The sequence below is a fragment of the Mercenaria mercenaria genome, chromosome 6, assembly GCF_021730395.1.
Source record: "Mercenaria mercenaria strain notata chromosome 6, MADL_Memer_1, whole genome shotgun sequence".
Classification (NCBI taxonomy): Eukaryota; Metazoa; Mollusca; class Bivalvia; order Venerida; family Veneridae; genus Mercenaria; species Mercenaria mercenaria.
Genome location: NC_069366.1, coordinates 32652022 through 32667598, shown reverse-complemented (window position 1 = coordinate 32667598; position 15577 = coordinate 32652022). Strand labels below are relative to the sequence as shown.

General features: G+C 36.6%; 2 protein-coding genes across 2 annotated transcripts; both read right to left on the bottom strand.

Annotated features, from left to right (window-relative positions):
* Positions 1-346: 346 nt before the first annotated feature.
* Positions 347-3515, bottom strand: LOC123549227 (uncharacterized). Its single transcript, XM_045337143.2, has 2 exons — positions 3379-3515; positions 347-3187 (listed from the first exon to the last, which is right to left on the bottom strand). Exon 2 carries the CDS (start codon positions 3184-3186, stop codon positions 1054-1056), a length of 2133 nt encoding a protein of 710 aa, XP_045193078.2. The 5' UTR covers position 3187; positions 3379-3515; the 3' UTR covers positions 347-1053.
* A 5580-nt stretch (positions 3516-9095) lies between these two features.
* On the bottom strand, positions 9096-12997 carry LOC123550201 (agrin-like). Its single transcript, XM_045338636.2, has 4 exons — positions 12841-12997; positions 11831-11966; positions 11048-11191; positions 9096-9261 (listed from the first exon to the last, which is right to left on the bottom strand). Exons 1-4 carry the CDS (start codon positions 12890-12892, stop codon positions 9219-9221), a joined length of 375 nt encoding a protein of 124 aa, XP_045194571.2. The 5' UTR covers positions 12893-12997; the 3' UTR covers positions 9096-9218.
* Between the last annotated feature and the right edge of the window lie 2580 nt (positions 12998-15577).

Here is a 15577-nt window from a genome sequence, read left to right as displayed (position 1 = left end):
ATCATGAAAATTAACAGGGAGGTTTGTCATGACCAGCAGATGACCCTTATTGATTTTAAGGTCAAAGGTCAAGGTCACAGTGACCCGGAATAGTTAAACGGCTTCTGGACGATAATTTGAGAACGCTTTGGTCTAGGATCACGAAACTTTATAGGGAGGTTGATCATGACCAGCAGGTGACCTGTGTTTATTTTAAGTTCAAAGGTCAAGGTCACATTTACCCAGAACAGTAGAACTTTTGTGTACAGTGACCAAAAAAATTCTGTTCCTTGTGCAATTACTGAATGCATCGAGGGGGGCATTTCGTGTTCTACGAGCTCTTGTTATCAGTTGCATTACAAATGTAGAATATTAATTGCAAGTTTTTAATCAAATATATTATAAATTAAGTAAAGCCTCTGAAATTCAACAATCTATCCGTGATTTTTAGTGTTTGACTCCGAACCTTTTTTTTTGAATCTCAAGTATTCTTGGATAAAATTGTACTTGTAAACTTCACACTGATTTGAATCGAACATCAATAGGCGTGTGTGTAAGTTATCTAATAATGTATGTACACCAACTCGCATCATCTATTTCGGTATGTTCAGTAGTGTCATTCGTCGCAGAGTTTTTTTGCATCTATTTTTAAACGATGTGTCTGTTAGCAAAAAAAATGCATAAAGTAATTTGGGTATAAGAAAATTAGCGGCATTGTTTCTTGCACGGATGTTCAGAGATAGCATGTAGCAGCGCAGAGCATCATTATGGCAGTTCTCCTGTCCAATACATTGCCCCAGTACGATGGTTGTGATTAGGTTTGTGAGTGCCTGCAGCTGGCCGGCTGCTCTCTGGTGGCCATACGTTTTGTAATGTATGAAGCAGAGGTAAAGGGAGAGAATCTACTACTGCCCAGCAACAGTCAATGAGTTCATGCATTTCAATCGTATCTTCTTGTGTAGATCTAAACATTTCATATTTTCATACCTTCTGATCGTACATATACATACACACAACATCTTTTTCAGTTCAGTAAACTCTCCCTTTCTATTCATCAGTTTTTTTAATCTATTTCTACAGGACGTGTCTGTTAGCAAATGCATAAAGTAACTTGGGTATAAGAAAGTTTGCGGCGTTGTTTCTTGCACGGATGTTCAGGGATAGCACATAGCAGCGCAGAGCATCATTATGTCGGTTCTCCTGTTCCATACATTGACCCAGTAAATTTAGCGCCGTTTCCCTATGACCAAGGTTAGACTCCGTTTCAATTGTAGTGACTAGGTTTGTGAGTGCCTGCTGCTGGGCGGCTGCTCTCTGAAGGTGGCCAAAAGTTTTGTACTGTAGAAAGTAGAGGTAAGGGAGGGAATCTACTACTGCCCAGTCCATCCAATTGTTAAAGATTTCATCCCTTTCAATCATATCTTCTTGTGTAGACCTAAACATTTCATATCGTAGTTCTTGTGGAACACAGTTTATTTCACACCTTGCGAATCCAACACAAAATGCCGTGATATGTCTTATGAGTTCTTCATTGCCAGTGCGTGATTTATTTTGGAACCCTTGTCTAGAGAGAGATCTTCTTAAGTTATTACAACGACATAGAGGTTCCACGATGTTCAGATCATACAAGTCTTCAGTATTCCTAAGGACAAACTCGGTTCTAATCATATCTCCTAGACAATAAATGGCTGAGGCAAGCTTCAGTCTGCCAGATGATACATCGGAATCCAAACCTATAGAAAAACATGTCAGTGTTTTTCGAGTTATCACGTTGTGTGCGTAAATTTCACTAGATGCCACCGCAGACCCTAGTGAAGAATATAATAGAGGTATAAAAAGTTTGAATGCAGTTTTTTCCAAACTGTTACAACCTATTTCTCTGTATGTGTTCACTACTTTAAATGTAAAGTCTGAAAATATCACCTGTACATCATCATTTCCACCATGTAGACTTTTTCTTATTAAGTGTTTGTGACACGCACATACAGTACTGCCTGTATCTAATAGAAGACCTTGTGAGATCTCAGCATACATTTCGGCTGAAGTGCGGTAGTACTGAAAAGCTCCATACATGTTCATCTTCACCTGCAGTCTTGTGCCAAGGTTGTCAATGGGAATCTCCAGCAGTACACGACCTTCACTTTGTGCAATATTTTGTAAGATTTCTAGAATTTTGTTTTTGTTTCGAGGAGAAATTCTCCCGGCCATCAGATTGTTTTCAGGTATTATAAAATGTGGACAGTTTGTTTGTCTAACACAGTTCTCCAATACTATAAGGCAGACAGTTAAACACGCAAGTAAATTGGACGGTCGCCAATTGTTTGAATGTGTGTTCTGTATGCAATACAATAAAACAGTCTTGCACATAAAACTTGACAGAACACCATTACACCGAGGATTTATGAATGTTTTAAGAATCATCTTCATAAGGATGTAACATCTCATTTGTGTAATGTTTAAACTGAACATAAGAAACCTTTCAGCCATGGAAGTAGATATTCTCCATTCAAACTCCTCATACTGACCACTTTTACTGCTCACTGGAACAAAAAAACATCCGGTATTCTCGCAATATCTCTTCATTTCCTCTGTTGGCCACATTCCTATACCTTGTCTTATTAACCAAGGTTGGGCTTCTACAGGCCATGACTTGCAACGGAAAGCTTTAACAAAATCTACATCATAAAAACCTGGACGTCCTTGTTGTGATGTTGCTGGACCATTTGTGACAGTACCTGCTAGAACATCACGATTGAACGCTGTATTCTTCACAAATACTCTACCTCCTCTTACTGTAAAATACCTATGTGATACGTGTTCAGGTAAATACAGAGGAAGAGGCTCATCCTTCCTCAGCACTTGTAGGAGACAGTAGCCAGGCGATGTGGTCTCATCCTGGATCATGAGGAGATTGAACATACCATGCTGCCACTCACCCCAGTCTCTTATCACATTCCAAGTATTGAAGCAGCAGAGTGTATCAGCGTCTGAATCGAGTCCTATTGTTGTTGATCCTTCAGATCGGCTACCGAAATTATAGAAAACTATAGGCTGGCCGAGTAATCTGTGTAAAGTGGTGAGCATAGTTTCCTGCAACAACACCATTCTCCTCCTCTTCAGTACCGTCCTCTCATTTACATAAATATCATCGAGGACCTCTGACAGTTTCAATGATACTGTCCGGTAATAATCAGGATCTTGAAACATTCTAAAATTAAAAGAAAAAAAATGTTCATGAGAACTATATCTGTACATTTAAAATGTATAATTTCTTTATGATTTTCCTGTCCGTTTAATTTAATAGTTAGATGTAATATTACCTTGTCGGATGGTTGAAAATAAATAAATAATTAATCTTATAACACAGTTAGCCATGAAAAATATAAATAAACCAAGTACCTTATCAGTATTTTCAGTAATATACTATCGTATAGATTTCTGTTCTTAAAATTGCCAAATTTTCCAAAAACTTAAATAAAAAAAGACTACTTTCTTTTCCGGTTTTATTTGGAAATTTGATTCAAATTTACTTCCTTATTTGGATTTGTCTTTACTAAGAGGGATAATACATTCATATAATAAGAAAAAAAACACCGCTCATTACTCCCCTTGCAGTAGTTAACATTCTATATGGTTGGTAACAAAATGTGCAGCCGGGCTGAGATTTTTGAATACTATAAATGTAAAAGATTATTCGTATTTAAAACGTTTTGAACAAATCACCAAACTGTCCACTTGTAAAGTATACCGAATTTAGTTTACATTTGAAGTATGTTTAATGTATTGTGATATGTATGTTGAGCTAAATGTCAGAATGTTCACTAGTTTTGTAATGTCTATGCAGCTTTAAAGATTTGTCTCGTATTTAGGGTATTTCTGGCAGTTTTTACTGCGCAGCTGATTACGCAGCTGCCGTTTGTTACCCAGTATAGGTTATGTTTTTCGTTAAAGTTTGTTTTCACTTCGCGTGAATGGAAACAAACCAAGCCGAATTTATCGGTTTCGATCTAAATGGTTTCTATCAAAAGAAATAGAAAAAGCACTGAAAACGAGATATCTCTTTACAAGTTAAACGACGGAAAAATGTAGCTTGGGTAGTGTATCTACGAACGAATACAAGTCCTTTAAATTCTTTTTCATGCTAAAGCATGTTTAAGTATTCCCTAAGAAACGTGCGTAAAAGAAGATTTTTCTGAATCAAACATCCAAACAATGCAACAATTCTGGCGAAAAGTAGCTGTGGCCCCTAGCAAAAATAACCTAAATTTCAAGAAATACCGCCGAAAAAGTACGGACACCAATGACTTTTATGGTTTCTTTCTGGTTAATTATGATATAGGCAACTTATACAGTGAAAATGGGGAAACAGTTGTCCTTAGAAGAAAGAAAAACATTAAAATGTATCTTTTTATTACATTTTAGTATATGCGAGAAATTTTCTCCAAAATAGGAATTTAAAAAAAAAAATGTTTTTCATGTTAGTATTGAAATTTAGAATTAATTCTAATTAATTGTGTCAGTTACGCAATATTGTCTGTTCTCAAGTGAAAATTTAAGAAAATTAAACCAATTTGTCATAAAATTTATGCATGCCTGAATTGCTTTAGTTCTTGGTTCTCGTTTTTGCATGTCAACTTCAAATTGGTCATGCACATATCCTGTCCATATTAAACACAAAAACGGACACGGTGGCATACACTTTCGATCGCTGGAAAGTAAAACTAATTATGTAAAATTAAAAAAAAAATTTAAAAAAAATATATATGTATGTATGTCTATAAAAATGAACTTCTAGGACATGTTTTTAACTTGACAAATTATGATGTTCCAGTAAAAAATAGTGGCATTCCTGCCGGAGAGATGGAGTGGAGCGCAAAGTGGTCTGCACATTCCGTCGTCTCTCTTGAACAGGCTGTAGCAAACGTACTTTGCTTTTATTTTGCTTGGTTGTATATTATGCTCCTTAATTAACTGGGTCATTTTGATAGGTAACTGACAAAATAGAAAATAGATTTACTTATAGACTTCCTGTTTGAAGTTTTGATTCACTGTGACTATACTAACTCTCATAAAGTTTTGCATTGCACATCATTCTGCAGAACAAACTTAGGTACACAAAATATCTTGAATTCAGTGTTTTTGCCACTTTCTGATTGTTGAATGACATCACCGCCTGCTCTGTCTTCTCCATTGTAAAAGATATTTAATACCAAATTATTAAAACCAATAAATAATTCTCTGAAATATTATTCATTCAATAGTAAAAACAAGAGCTGTCCGTAAGACAGCCAAGCCCGACTATTCGAAATATTGTCCCAGAAGCAGGAAAATATTACCCAAAAAGATAAAATATCCAAAGAGTTTTAAGTTCAAAAGGGGACATAATTTGACCAAAATGCATATCAGAGTTATAGGACTTGCTGCTATCAACTAGTTTCATAACCCCGAAGACACATGTGAAGTTTCAGTTCAATATCTGCATTAGTTTTGGACAGAGTAACTTGCATGTAAAACTTTAACCAGAATTTTCTAAGTCCAAAAGGGGGCATAATTTGCTCAAAATACATGTCAGAGTTATGGGACATAATCCAGTGAGGTTGGTTATTGATCTAGAAAAAGAAAAAATAAGTTTCAAATCTATATGCCTTTTTGTAATAGCTGTATGTACTTGCACGCAAAACTTTAACCAGAATTTTCTAAGTCCAAAAGGGGGCATAATTTGGCCAAAATGAAGGTCAGAGTTATGGGACTTGCTGCTATCAACTAGTTTTATAACCCCGAAGACACATGTGAAGTTTCAATTCAATATCTGCATTACTTTTGGAGATAGTAACTTGCATGTAAAACTTTAACCAGAATTTTTAAAGTCCAAAAGGGGGCATAATTTGCTCAAAATACATGTCAGAGTTATGGAACTTGACCCAGTGAGGTTGGTAATTGACTTAGAAAAAGGAAAAATAAGTTTCAAAGCTATATGCCTTTAAATGATAGCTGTATGTACTTGCATTCAAAAACTTAACCAAGGTGTGACGCCGACGCCGACGCAAACGCCAGTGTGAGTAGAATAGCTAGATTATTCTTCGAATAGTCGAGCTAATAATTATATACATGCTGTCATTTTGACCAGTCTGCGGATCAAACACACATAATAGCCCCATGAGCTCCCTGGACAGAATCTGCTTTCGCCGAAGTTTTAAAGAGACGTTCCGTCTATCGTATTTTACAAATAAATGTTAATTGTGTTGTCATGACAACCGAAGTTCCAAAACGCCCATGCATCAAAGAGAAAACAGATTTTGCACGTGTGTAAAGGCCCGTAATGAAGCCAAGTACACGGTTAAGTTATTTTCAGTAATATGTTTTCAGACTGTCTCTCAATATTCAAACTCGTGGTGACAAGTTAGTGATATACATTATTTGTAGCATACTGTTGACATGCGGAATATACACGCCAAGCACGACGACGCCAGACTACTTTACGACGTTCTCGACGTCAAGTAAATGCGTCCGGTAACTTACTGAAAAGCATTGTAACTCTTGAAATAGTGAAGACGATTTCTTCGAATCTTTAGATTTGAAAGTTAAAAGAATGTTCTTCATAAATACTTTGTTATCTCAGTTTAGATATTTTTTTATTATTTAATCTACCGCTGTATTCTTGTTGCTTTATTTCAAAAATTCAAAATTGATCTCACTGTTTTATATTTAGACAGGTTTCGCGTTTATTCATTTATGTTGAGATGTATATCATGTACACTAGACCCGTGGGTGCCATATGCAGAAGTCATGGACTTCTTCATCATTTCTACGCCGATGACTCAATTATACATATCCTTTAAGCCGATAGAGGCTGTGGCTAGAAGTGAGGCTTTGCGCCGCATTGAGAGCTGCCTGGCTGAAATTATCTCGTGGATGCATTGCAACATGCTGAAGCTCAATGCTGATAAAACGGAGGTAATGCTATTCACATCAAAGCGTAACTCCAGGTACATTGATGACGTCTCTGTGAAGGTCGGTGATAAAACCCACAAAATGTGTTAGGAATCTTGGTGCAGTATTTGACAACAGTATGGATATGGAACAACAAGTCAACTCTGTGTGCCGGACTGGATATGCACAACTAGGCAGAATAGGTCACATCAGACGGTATCTTACCAGTGATGCCACAAAGACCCTTATCAACAGCCTGGATAATTCACGGTTAGACTACTGTAATGCCTTGTTAAGTGGTATTCCAAACAGCACACTTAACAAGTTGCAACATGTCCAGAATACGGCAGCTCGGGTCATCACTAAGACGCCCCGTCGCAATCATATAACACAGGTTCTGAAGGAGCTCCATTGGTTGCCACTGAAATACAGGGTACAATACAAGGTTTTGACCCACACCTTTAAGGCTTTACACAATCAGTCCCCTGCCTATATTAGGGATATTATAGAAGTGTATAAACCGGTCAGAAATCTAAGATCAAAAGACACGCTGTCACTGGTTATTCCAAAAACTAAAACCATGATGTATGGCAATCGCAGCTTTTCGTTCACTGCTCTAAAGCTTTGGAACTCCCTTCCCGTCAAGATCAGGGAAGCTCACACGCTAGCTGCTTTCAAAAGCCTGCTAAAACCCACTTCCTTGTACAATATTTTGTTAACTGACCGATACATTGATGTATTTTTTCTTCTTCTTCTTAAAACAGCGTATAACAGTATTTTATCCTAGGGTCACTTAAATACTTTTAAATATGTATTATGTTTGTCTTGTTCAATCTATGTGTTTTACATTCATGATTTTTGTTAATGTGGAATGCATTATTTTTGTATGCGTATTTGTTTGTATTGTTTGCAATTTATTCTGTAAAGCACTTTTGAACGTGTACGTTTGCATGAAAAGAGTGCTATATTAATGTGGTATAAAAATATTATTAATAATAATAATAATAATAATAAATATTTCTGTGATGTATATAATAGAACCATCAGTTTCGTCTCCATAAATTTACGCTGGTTTCTTTATTAACAAGAGCTCCGTCTAGCGGGGCAATATACGCCTGAAGGGTTATATCAGAGGAAGATGGGAGCAGAATTGAAAGAACTTGACTGTTGGAGCCCGAAGGACAGGAACAACAAAGGGACGAAATTCAAAATCAATATTCAAGTCCACAAAAAGTCCATACCAGAAACAGATATGTTAAAATACACCTAAAAATTGGAGGTAACATCCATGTTGTATGACAGAAAAGTGGTATCGGATTTTCTCTACGGCCAAAAATAAAAAAGTTACAAAATAAGCTATTTACACTTGGTTACATAAAAGGAAAGCAATTAAAAAAATACCCGGTATTGTAAGTGAAAAAAGGGATCTGCCAATTAAAAACAGGAGCACCGCAATGCAGAGCAATACACACACGAAACAAAGTCATATGACCTTTGACCCCTAAGTATGGCTTTGATCTTAAAGCAAGCACTCTGTACGTCGTCTCGATGTGGAGAACATTTGTGCCATGTTCCTTTGAAATCCTTCAAGCAGTTCAAGAGTTACAGAGCGGACACGAAACAAAGTCATATGATCTTTGACCCCTTTATGTGAAGTTTATCTTGAAGTGAGCCATCCGAAACATGCGCTCTGTATGTCGTCTCGATGTGGTGAACATTTATGCCAAGTTTCTTTAAAATCTTTCAAGCAGTTCAAGAGTTACAAAACGGACACGAAACAAACTAATATGACTTTTGACCCATAAGTGTGACCTTGACGTTCAAGCGAGCCATCCAAATCACGCGCTCTGCACGTCATCTCGATCAACTGAACATTTGTGTCAAGTTTCTTTGAAATACTTCGAGGGGTTCAAGAGTTACAGAGCGGACACGAAATTGCTAATGGACAGACAGATTATGGCCGGACAGACGGACACTAGGGGAATAAGATAATACGTCTCTTCGGGCGTATAAAAATTCAGACACACACTATATAACATCTCATGTACGTTACACTTAGATAATTACTAACGTTTATCTATATTTCGACCCATACTAGTATATGACCTGGTCGCAAAGCCACTATGTTGGTTTTCTCATGGCGCGGCTCAATTATGTCGATCTGATGAAAATTAAATGCCAACAAATACAGGACAGCTGAAATTTTATTTCATAGTGTTATGATTTTCACAAGTATAAATAAATTTAGATCTTTTTTTTTCACTTCACAGTCTCTTATAACCTCCTTTCCAACCAGTTCCGTAGCTCATTCAACACTGACCCTCTTTTTCAACGTATAATCGCTTCCCCTGTCTGCGTTGTATGAAAATATAATCAAAAGCAAAACATACTTTAGAAGTAACAATGCAATATCAAAACTTTTAGCACAGATAAAAACGAAAATCATGTAGGAATAACGTATCATCGTATGTCTTTTAATGTTACAACATCTACAGAATCCCGAGCCCACCTGAATAGCTCAGTAGGGATCGAGGACCGCGGGCCGTAAGTTCGATGCCCTGGCTGGTCGCATGTTATCCGTGACGATTTGATAAAGACATTGTGTCGTCCACCTCTGATTCATGTGGGCAAGTTGGCAGTTACTTGCGGAGAACAAATTAAATTACATTCCTAATTTCAAATGATATAGTGAAACAAATGACTTGGTAATACTGATTGCCTTATTTCCAGTATGTTACTGCAGCTTACACAAAACAAGAGGGCCATGATGGCCCTATATCGCTCCACCAGAATTGATCTGGCCTACTGAAATAGTTTTTGACCCCACATGACCCAGTTTCGAACCTGACCTAGAGATCATCAAGACAAACATTCTGACCAAGTTGCATGAAGACAGGATCATAAATCAGGCCTCAAGTGTTAACAAGCTTTTCATGTGATTCATGCAAGTGACCTAGTTTTTGATCCCACATGACCCAAATTCAAACTTGACCTAGGGATAATCAGGATAAACATTCCGACCAAGTTTCAAGAAGATAGGGCCATAGATGTGGCCTCTAGAATGTTAGCAAGCTTTTCCTTTGATTTGATTGAATAACCTAGTTTTTTACCCCATCTGACCCAGATTAAAACCTGACCTAGAGGTCATCTAGGCAAACATTCTGACCAATTCTCATGACTTTCAAACTTAAAATGTGGTTTCTAGCGAATTAACAAGATTTTCCTTTGATCTTGCCTAGTGACCTAGTTTTTGACCCAACATTACCCAGTTTCAAATATGGCGTAGAGAACATCAAGACAAACATTTTGACAAAGTTTCATATAGATAGTTTAATAAATGTGGCATCTAGAGTGCTAGAGTGTTAACAAGCTTTTCCTTTGATTTGACCAGGTAACCTAGTTTTTGACTCCACATAACCCAAATTTGAACTTGACCTAGAAGTCATCAAGATAAACCTGAACAATTCTCTTGAGTTTCAAACTGTTAACAAGGTTTTCCTTTGATCTGGCCTAGTGACATAGTTTTTGACCCCACATGACCCAGTTTCGAACTTGGCTTAGAGATCATCAAGATAAACATTCTGACCCACGTTTCATAAAGATTGGGTCACAAATATGGCCTCTAGAGTGTTAACAAGGCAAATGATGACGGACGACGGGCGACGCACAATGACTGGTCACAATAATAACTTCGTGCTCTGGTGAGTTAAAAATGAATGTAGATCTACACATATCATGCATTTTTATGAACTCTGGATTCTGAAAGGTCAATATTTTTCCATATTGACGTTCAAATTTCAACATATTGGGTGTATAATGACGTTACTTGTGACATGTACTCGTATGTCGTCGCGTTTAAATGTTCCTTAACGCCGATAGTTTCGATTTTACTCGGGCTTAAGAAAAAAAATATATCACCTATTTCTTAACAATAATTATAAGTTCAGATGGCAATGAAGTTAGATTTGCAACGAGAAATATGCACACGTTCCGCAATAATTCAGCTGCAGAACTCGGGCATATTTTTTTATATATAAAAACCCAAATAACAAAATGAAAATTAGCGAGCACTTGACTAAGCTCTTCCTGCAAGAAACTATGAAACTCGGTTTGAAGAGATGTTAAAAAGATGTTATACCTGCAGGCTGAAACCATGAGTTCACATTTGTTGGAATATGACTGACCGTCACTGCCACACACCGGCATCAGCTCCATTGTGCACGCTTTAGGACACTCGAACTCACTGGCACCACCCCTTTGATTTGTATGGCCGTGGCCGTGCCTAAATTAAAGATATAAACCTGAACTATTTGACAACTATAAACAATTAATTTTGTTGGAGTTTTAGCTGTAGGACTGCCTTCGACGACCGTTTAAAAAACTAAATTATTTGTATAAAGGCATAAGTTTAACAACAAACAAATTACGCGACTGTCGGTAAAACAAATGCTCTACGTGACGATTTCAAAGACAAATATAAAAATGTTGTCTAAAGGTTGTAGAAAGGAAAATGTCCAATTTTTACAATAAATCATTTGTCTTAACATACATAAACTTATTCATCTTCAGCTTCTAAACTGTCTGCGTATTATCTGTTACAAAATAAAAGTAATGGACCCGGTAATGACTATCGGAAATATCCGTGGGATTACGTATCCTGCGTACGTGATTTAGGTGTTCTTCGGCCATTTTCGTAAATAACCGGGGAGCGCCGAAATCGCATCACAGATAATACGTAATCACACGGAAATAGCCGATTGACATTACGCGTTCGAACGGTATGACGTTTACAGTAATTCCAAAGTTTTAACGGTCATATGAAAACAAAGAGCAATGAAAATTACAAAAAAAAAAAAAAAAAAAAAATGCCACTACAGTATTGTAAATAAAAAATATGCATTGCAATTGAACAACATGTTACCTGAAGTCTGCTACATATTCCGGTTTGTTTGCCGGATGGATATCAAAGGCATCTAAGACTGGTTTAGAACCTTGTGTTCCATGCTCACGAACGTCCCGGTGACTGTCGTATGTATTCTGTACTTTGTATGCTGCATCTGTAGAAAAAATGCGGTATGTAGTCTAGGAGAAGAAAAGAACAAACTATATTTGAATTTCCAACTCGTCTTCTTTTATAAGAGCATCGGGTTCCTTTGAACCGTGTACAAGCGTATAAACAAAAAAAAATCGAGCAAAATGTGTATGTAAAACGGGTGACAGTACAACCTATGCTAATCCCTACCTCCTAATAAATGCCACTGTTTAAACCCCTTTTTTTTATAGCGGCGACTGCGTTCTCTTCCAAACTAACCATTATATAAATTTACCTGTGTTAAGAAACGACCTGTCAACAGAGACCACTTTTTTTCATTTTCCAAAGGCGGTCTTTACAAATAGGTTTGACTGTACATCCAAATTTAAATAACCATTATTTAGGAATTCTTCTTAATTTTCAAACCATTCTTTTCTCTAAAAATTCTTAGGATGGTATCTATTATTTGACCGCTGTGTCTGTGGGGGAAAAATGGTCCTTCAGTTTTTTTATTTACAACGTTAATAGATTTTTTGATATGATTTGTAGGAAATGTTTCTGTTTTCATGATTGCGTTCTTTGAATGCGGATTTTTTTCCTGTTGGATTTCTAAAGGTTTTCGATTCCTTGGTTTTCTAAATCTTAAGCAAGTAAATTATGTTAAGATTTTTTTTTACTTAGGACAAATTAAGATAATTTGAGGTATTGACCGTACAATTTGTCGAATGATTTCGCGACTTCGCGTGATTATAGTCATACAGTGGTATTCATAGCAAGTTTTAAGTCGGCAGAACAGCCTTTTTTCAGTTCCATATAATAGTCGAATAATTTAAAAAAGATAAATCATGGATCTATGTCTTGAAAAAATACTCGAGTATCCCTTTGATAAAAGTACTTACCAACTGAATATATAACACAAATAAATAAAAATCCCCAAATTGCAGTTCTCATGTTGAGGATTATTTCTTAGCGGTGAAAAGCTTGCGAAATAAACTTCAGGTTTCTAATTATAAATGAATTACAGTCTAACTTACAAGGTTGTGTATTATCGATTGTGTCTGTGTGTGAACAGCGCCTGCTGGCGGAGAGGCCCTGAAAATATATTTAAAATTGTCTAGCTTTTTTCAACAAACATGTGATGCATGTACGCAACTCTATGCAGAACATAGTATAATTGTTGAAATGGCAAATTAGTATACATGTATACACTGAAACTAGTGAAAACGAAGAATAATGACATCCCTGTCTCCAAAATGGCTGCCGTTTTATTACGGCAAAATGGTATTCAAATGGCTGTATATTTTTGTTTGCAGTCCAGTTTTCACATTATTCCGTCAGTGTTAATTTTTTCACTTAGTTATGTTGCCAAATGTTTCATACGCCCCTTTAATTCTATAAATAGTAAGCAGTTTGTCACAGATTATGCCGTTATTGTTTATTTCAAACCTTAGAAAACTGATATCAAAATCAACATTAAGCACATTTTTCACTGACGAAAACTGTCATATTTTGTTTTCAGTTGGTTCCTTGAATCTATTTTGGCCATATAGTAAAACGATCTTAATTTCTATGTTTCATTATAAATTTTGAAAAAAAAAAAAAATAATGATATAAACAGTGAAACGATTTGCTTACAAAAATATTTGCTAAAAGGTATCACTGAACCATCTATGAATAGAAGCATAAGTGAGAAATAAGTGAGTTAGATTCTATCTCTCTCTCTCTGGCTCTAAAAAAAGTCGAAAGAATAAATAAAATGAAATTTGAGATCAGGGCCTCTTTATTTATTCATTTATTACACCTGTACCAAGCGGTGTAAGTATCATCAGCTATAATATCAATAATTAATGCATGGCCATGACTGTAATAAGCATCCTTATCTAACTCTTCATCTTCATTATCAATTAACAAGTACTTCTTATCTGTTATATTGTTTACCAATTACAATAGTGTGAGCAACTTTATTGTTGTTGAAAGACCAGGTTTGCCTGTACCATTCTAAATTTCTAAAATGGACTCGTCCATGATTCAATTTGGTCAGCACTACTTATTATTATTCCTTCTCTTGAGAAGGAAGTATCTTAATTCAATAAGTCACACTTGACTGATGTCGAAAGCTGTTGTAATTAATTGTAATTGTAATTCGACTGATGTCGAAAGCTGTTGTAATTAATTGTAATTGTAATTCGACTGATGTCGAAAGCTGTTGTAATTACAAGCTGTAATATCTGTAATACTTATATCATATCTGAAGTCTTGGGATGGAACTGGATTTAATAATGTTAAATTTTGATATCTTAAGTGGCTTAGGGCTTTGTCCAGTTAACAAAACATGTGCAGATATACAGCAATGCATCTCAATGTTTCATTAAGATTAAGGAAAAAGTAAAATAGTAATACATGTATATTGATCATTTAAAAGTTCCAACTTCAGTTTATGCCCTTTGATGTGGCAATTTTGCAATAAAACAAATACAAAAAAGAAAATCTACATTCACAATTGGCAACTGTCCGAACCACTGCATGTGATAAGCGTTCTTTCAGGTATGAGGCCGCTCGGGTACGGAACAACCTCTCAAATGGCCTCAGGTTGGCGGAAAAACTTCACGGAATTTTTGAGACAGCCTGTCAGGTGCGTACCTGGAGCGGTCCAACCCGCAACTGTTCTATGTAGTTATAGTTTCAACTTGATTTGTGTCGCTTTTATGTTCTGCTGCAGGTATTTAATATGATTTATTTTTAGTTTCAGACTATACAGTTTATTTTTACTGTTTGCTTTGTCTTGTTATTTAAATTTGCTTTACTGGCAAAGTTCTCTGTCTTGCATGATATACAGTTCGTTTGTTTTAGCCCGTATAATATGCTCATAATTTTATATTCATAGTATAATATGTGACTCATATAAGGTGTTCCGTTTGGACAATCGTGACATTTTATTGAATCCTAATCCGCGATGCACGATGGTACGATGACGAAAACACGATGGCACGATGATGAAACAACGATGGTACGATGGTGAAAACGCGATGGCACGATGATGAAATCGCGATGGTGCGATGGTACGATGGTGAAATGTCGATGTAATATCGCGTTTTCACCATCGTACCATCGCGTTTTCATCATCGTACCATCGTGCCATCGCGTTTTCACCATCGTACCATCGCGTTTTCACCATCGTGCCATCGCGGTTTCAACATCGTACCATCGCGTTTTCACCATCGTACCATCGCGTTTTCACCATCGTGCCATCGCGTTTCACCATCGTACCATCGCGGTATCACCATCGTGCCATCGCGTTTCACCATCGTACCATCGCGGTATCACCATCGTGCCATCGCGGTTTCACCATCGTACCATCGCGGTATCATCATAGTACCATCGCTTTTTCACCATCGTACCATCGCCTTCCGGTGGTCATGCGCAGTGGTACAGTATATGTGTCAGTAAAATACAGGCTTGATACAATCTCATTTTCACATTGCACTATGTACCTTCTACATCCTAACAAGAATAAGCAGAGTTTGAATAATATCATATGACTATTACACCCAGCTTTTTATTTACTTTCATGCATACATAAAATACAAAGGACATGGCCTTGAAGATTTTACACAGTTTTAATGAACTGAGCACTGA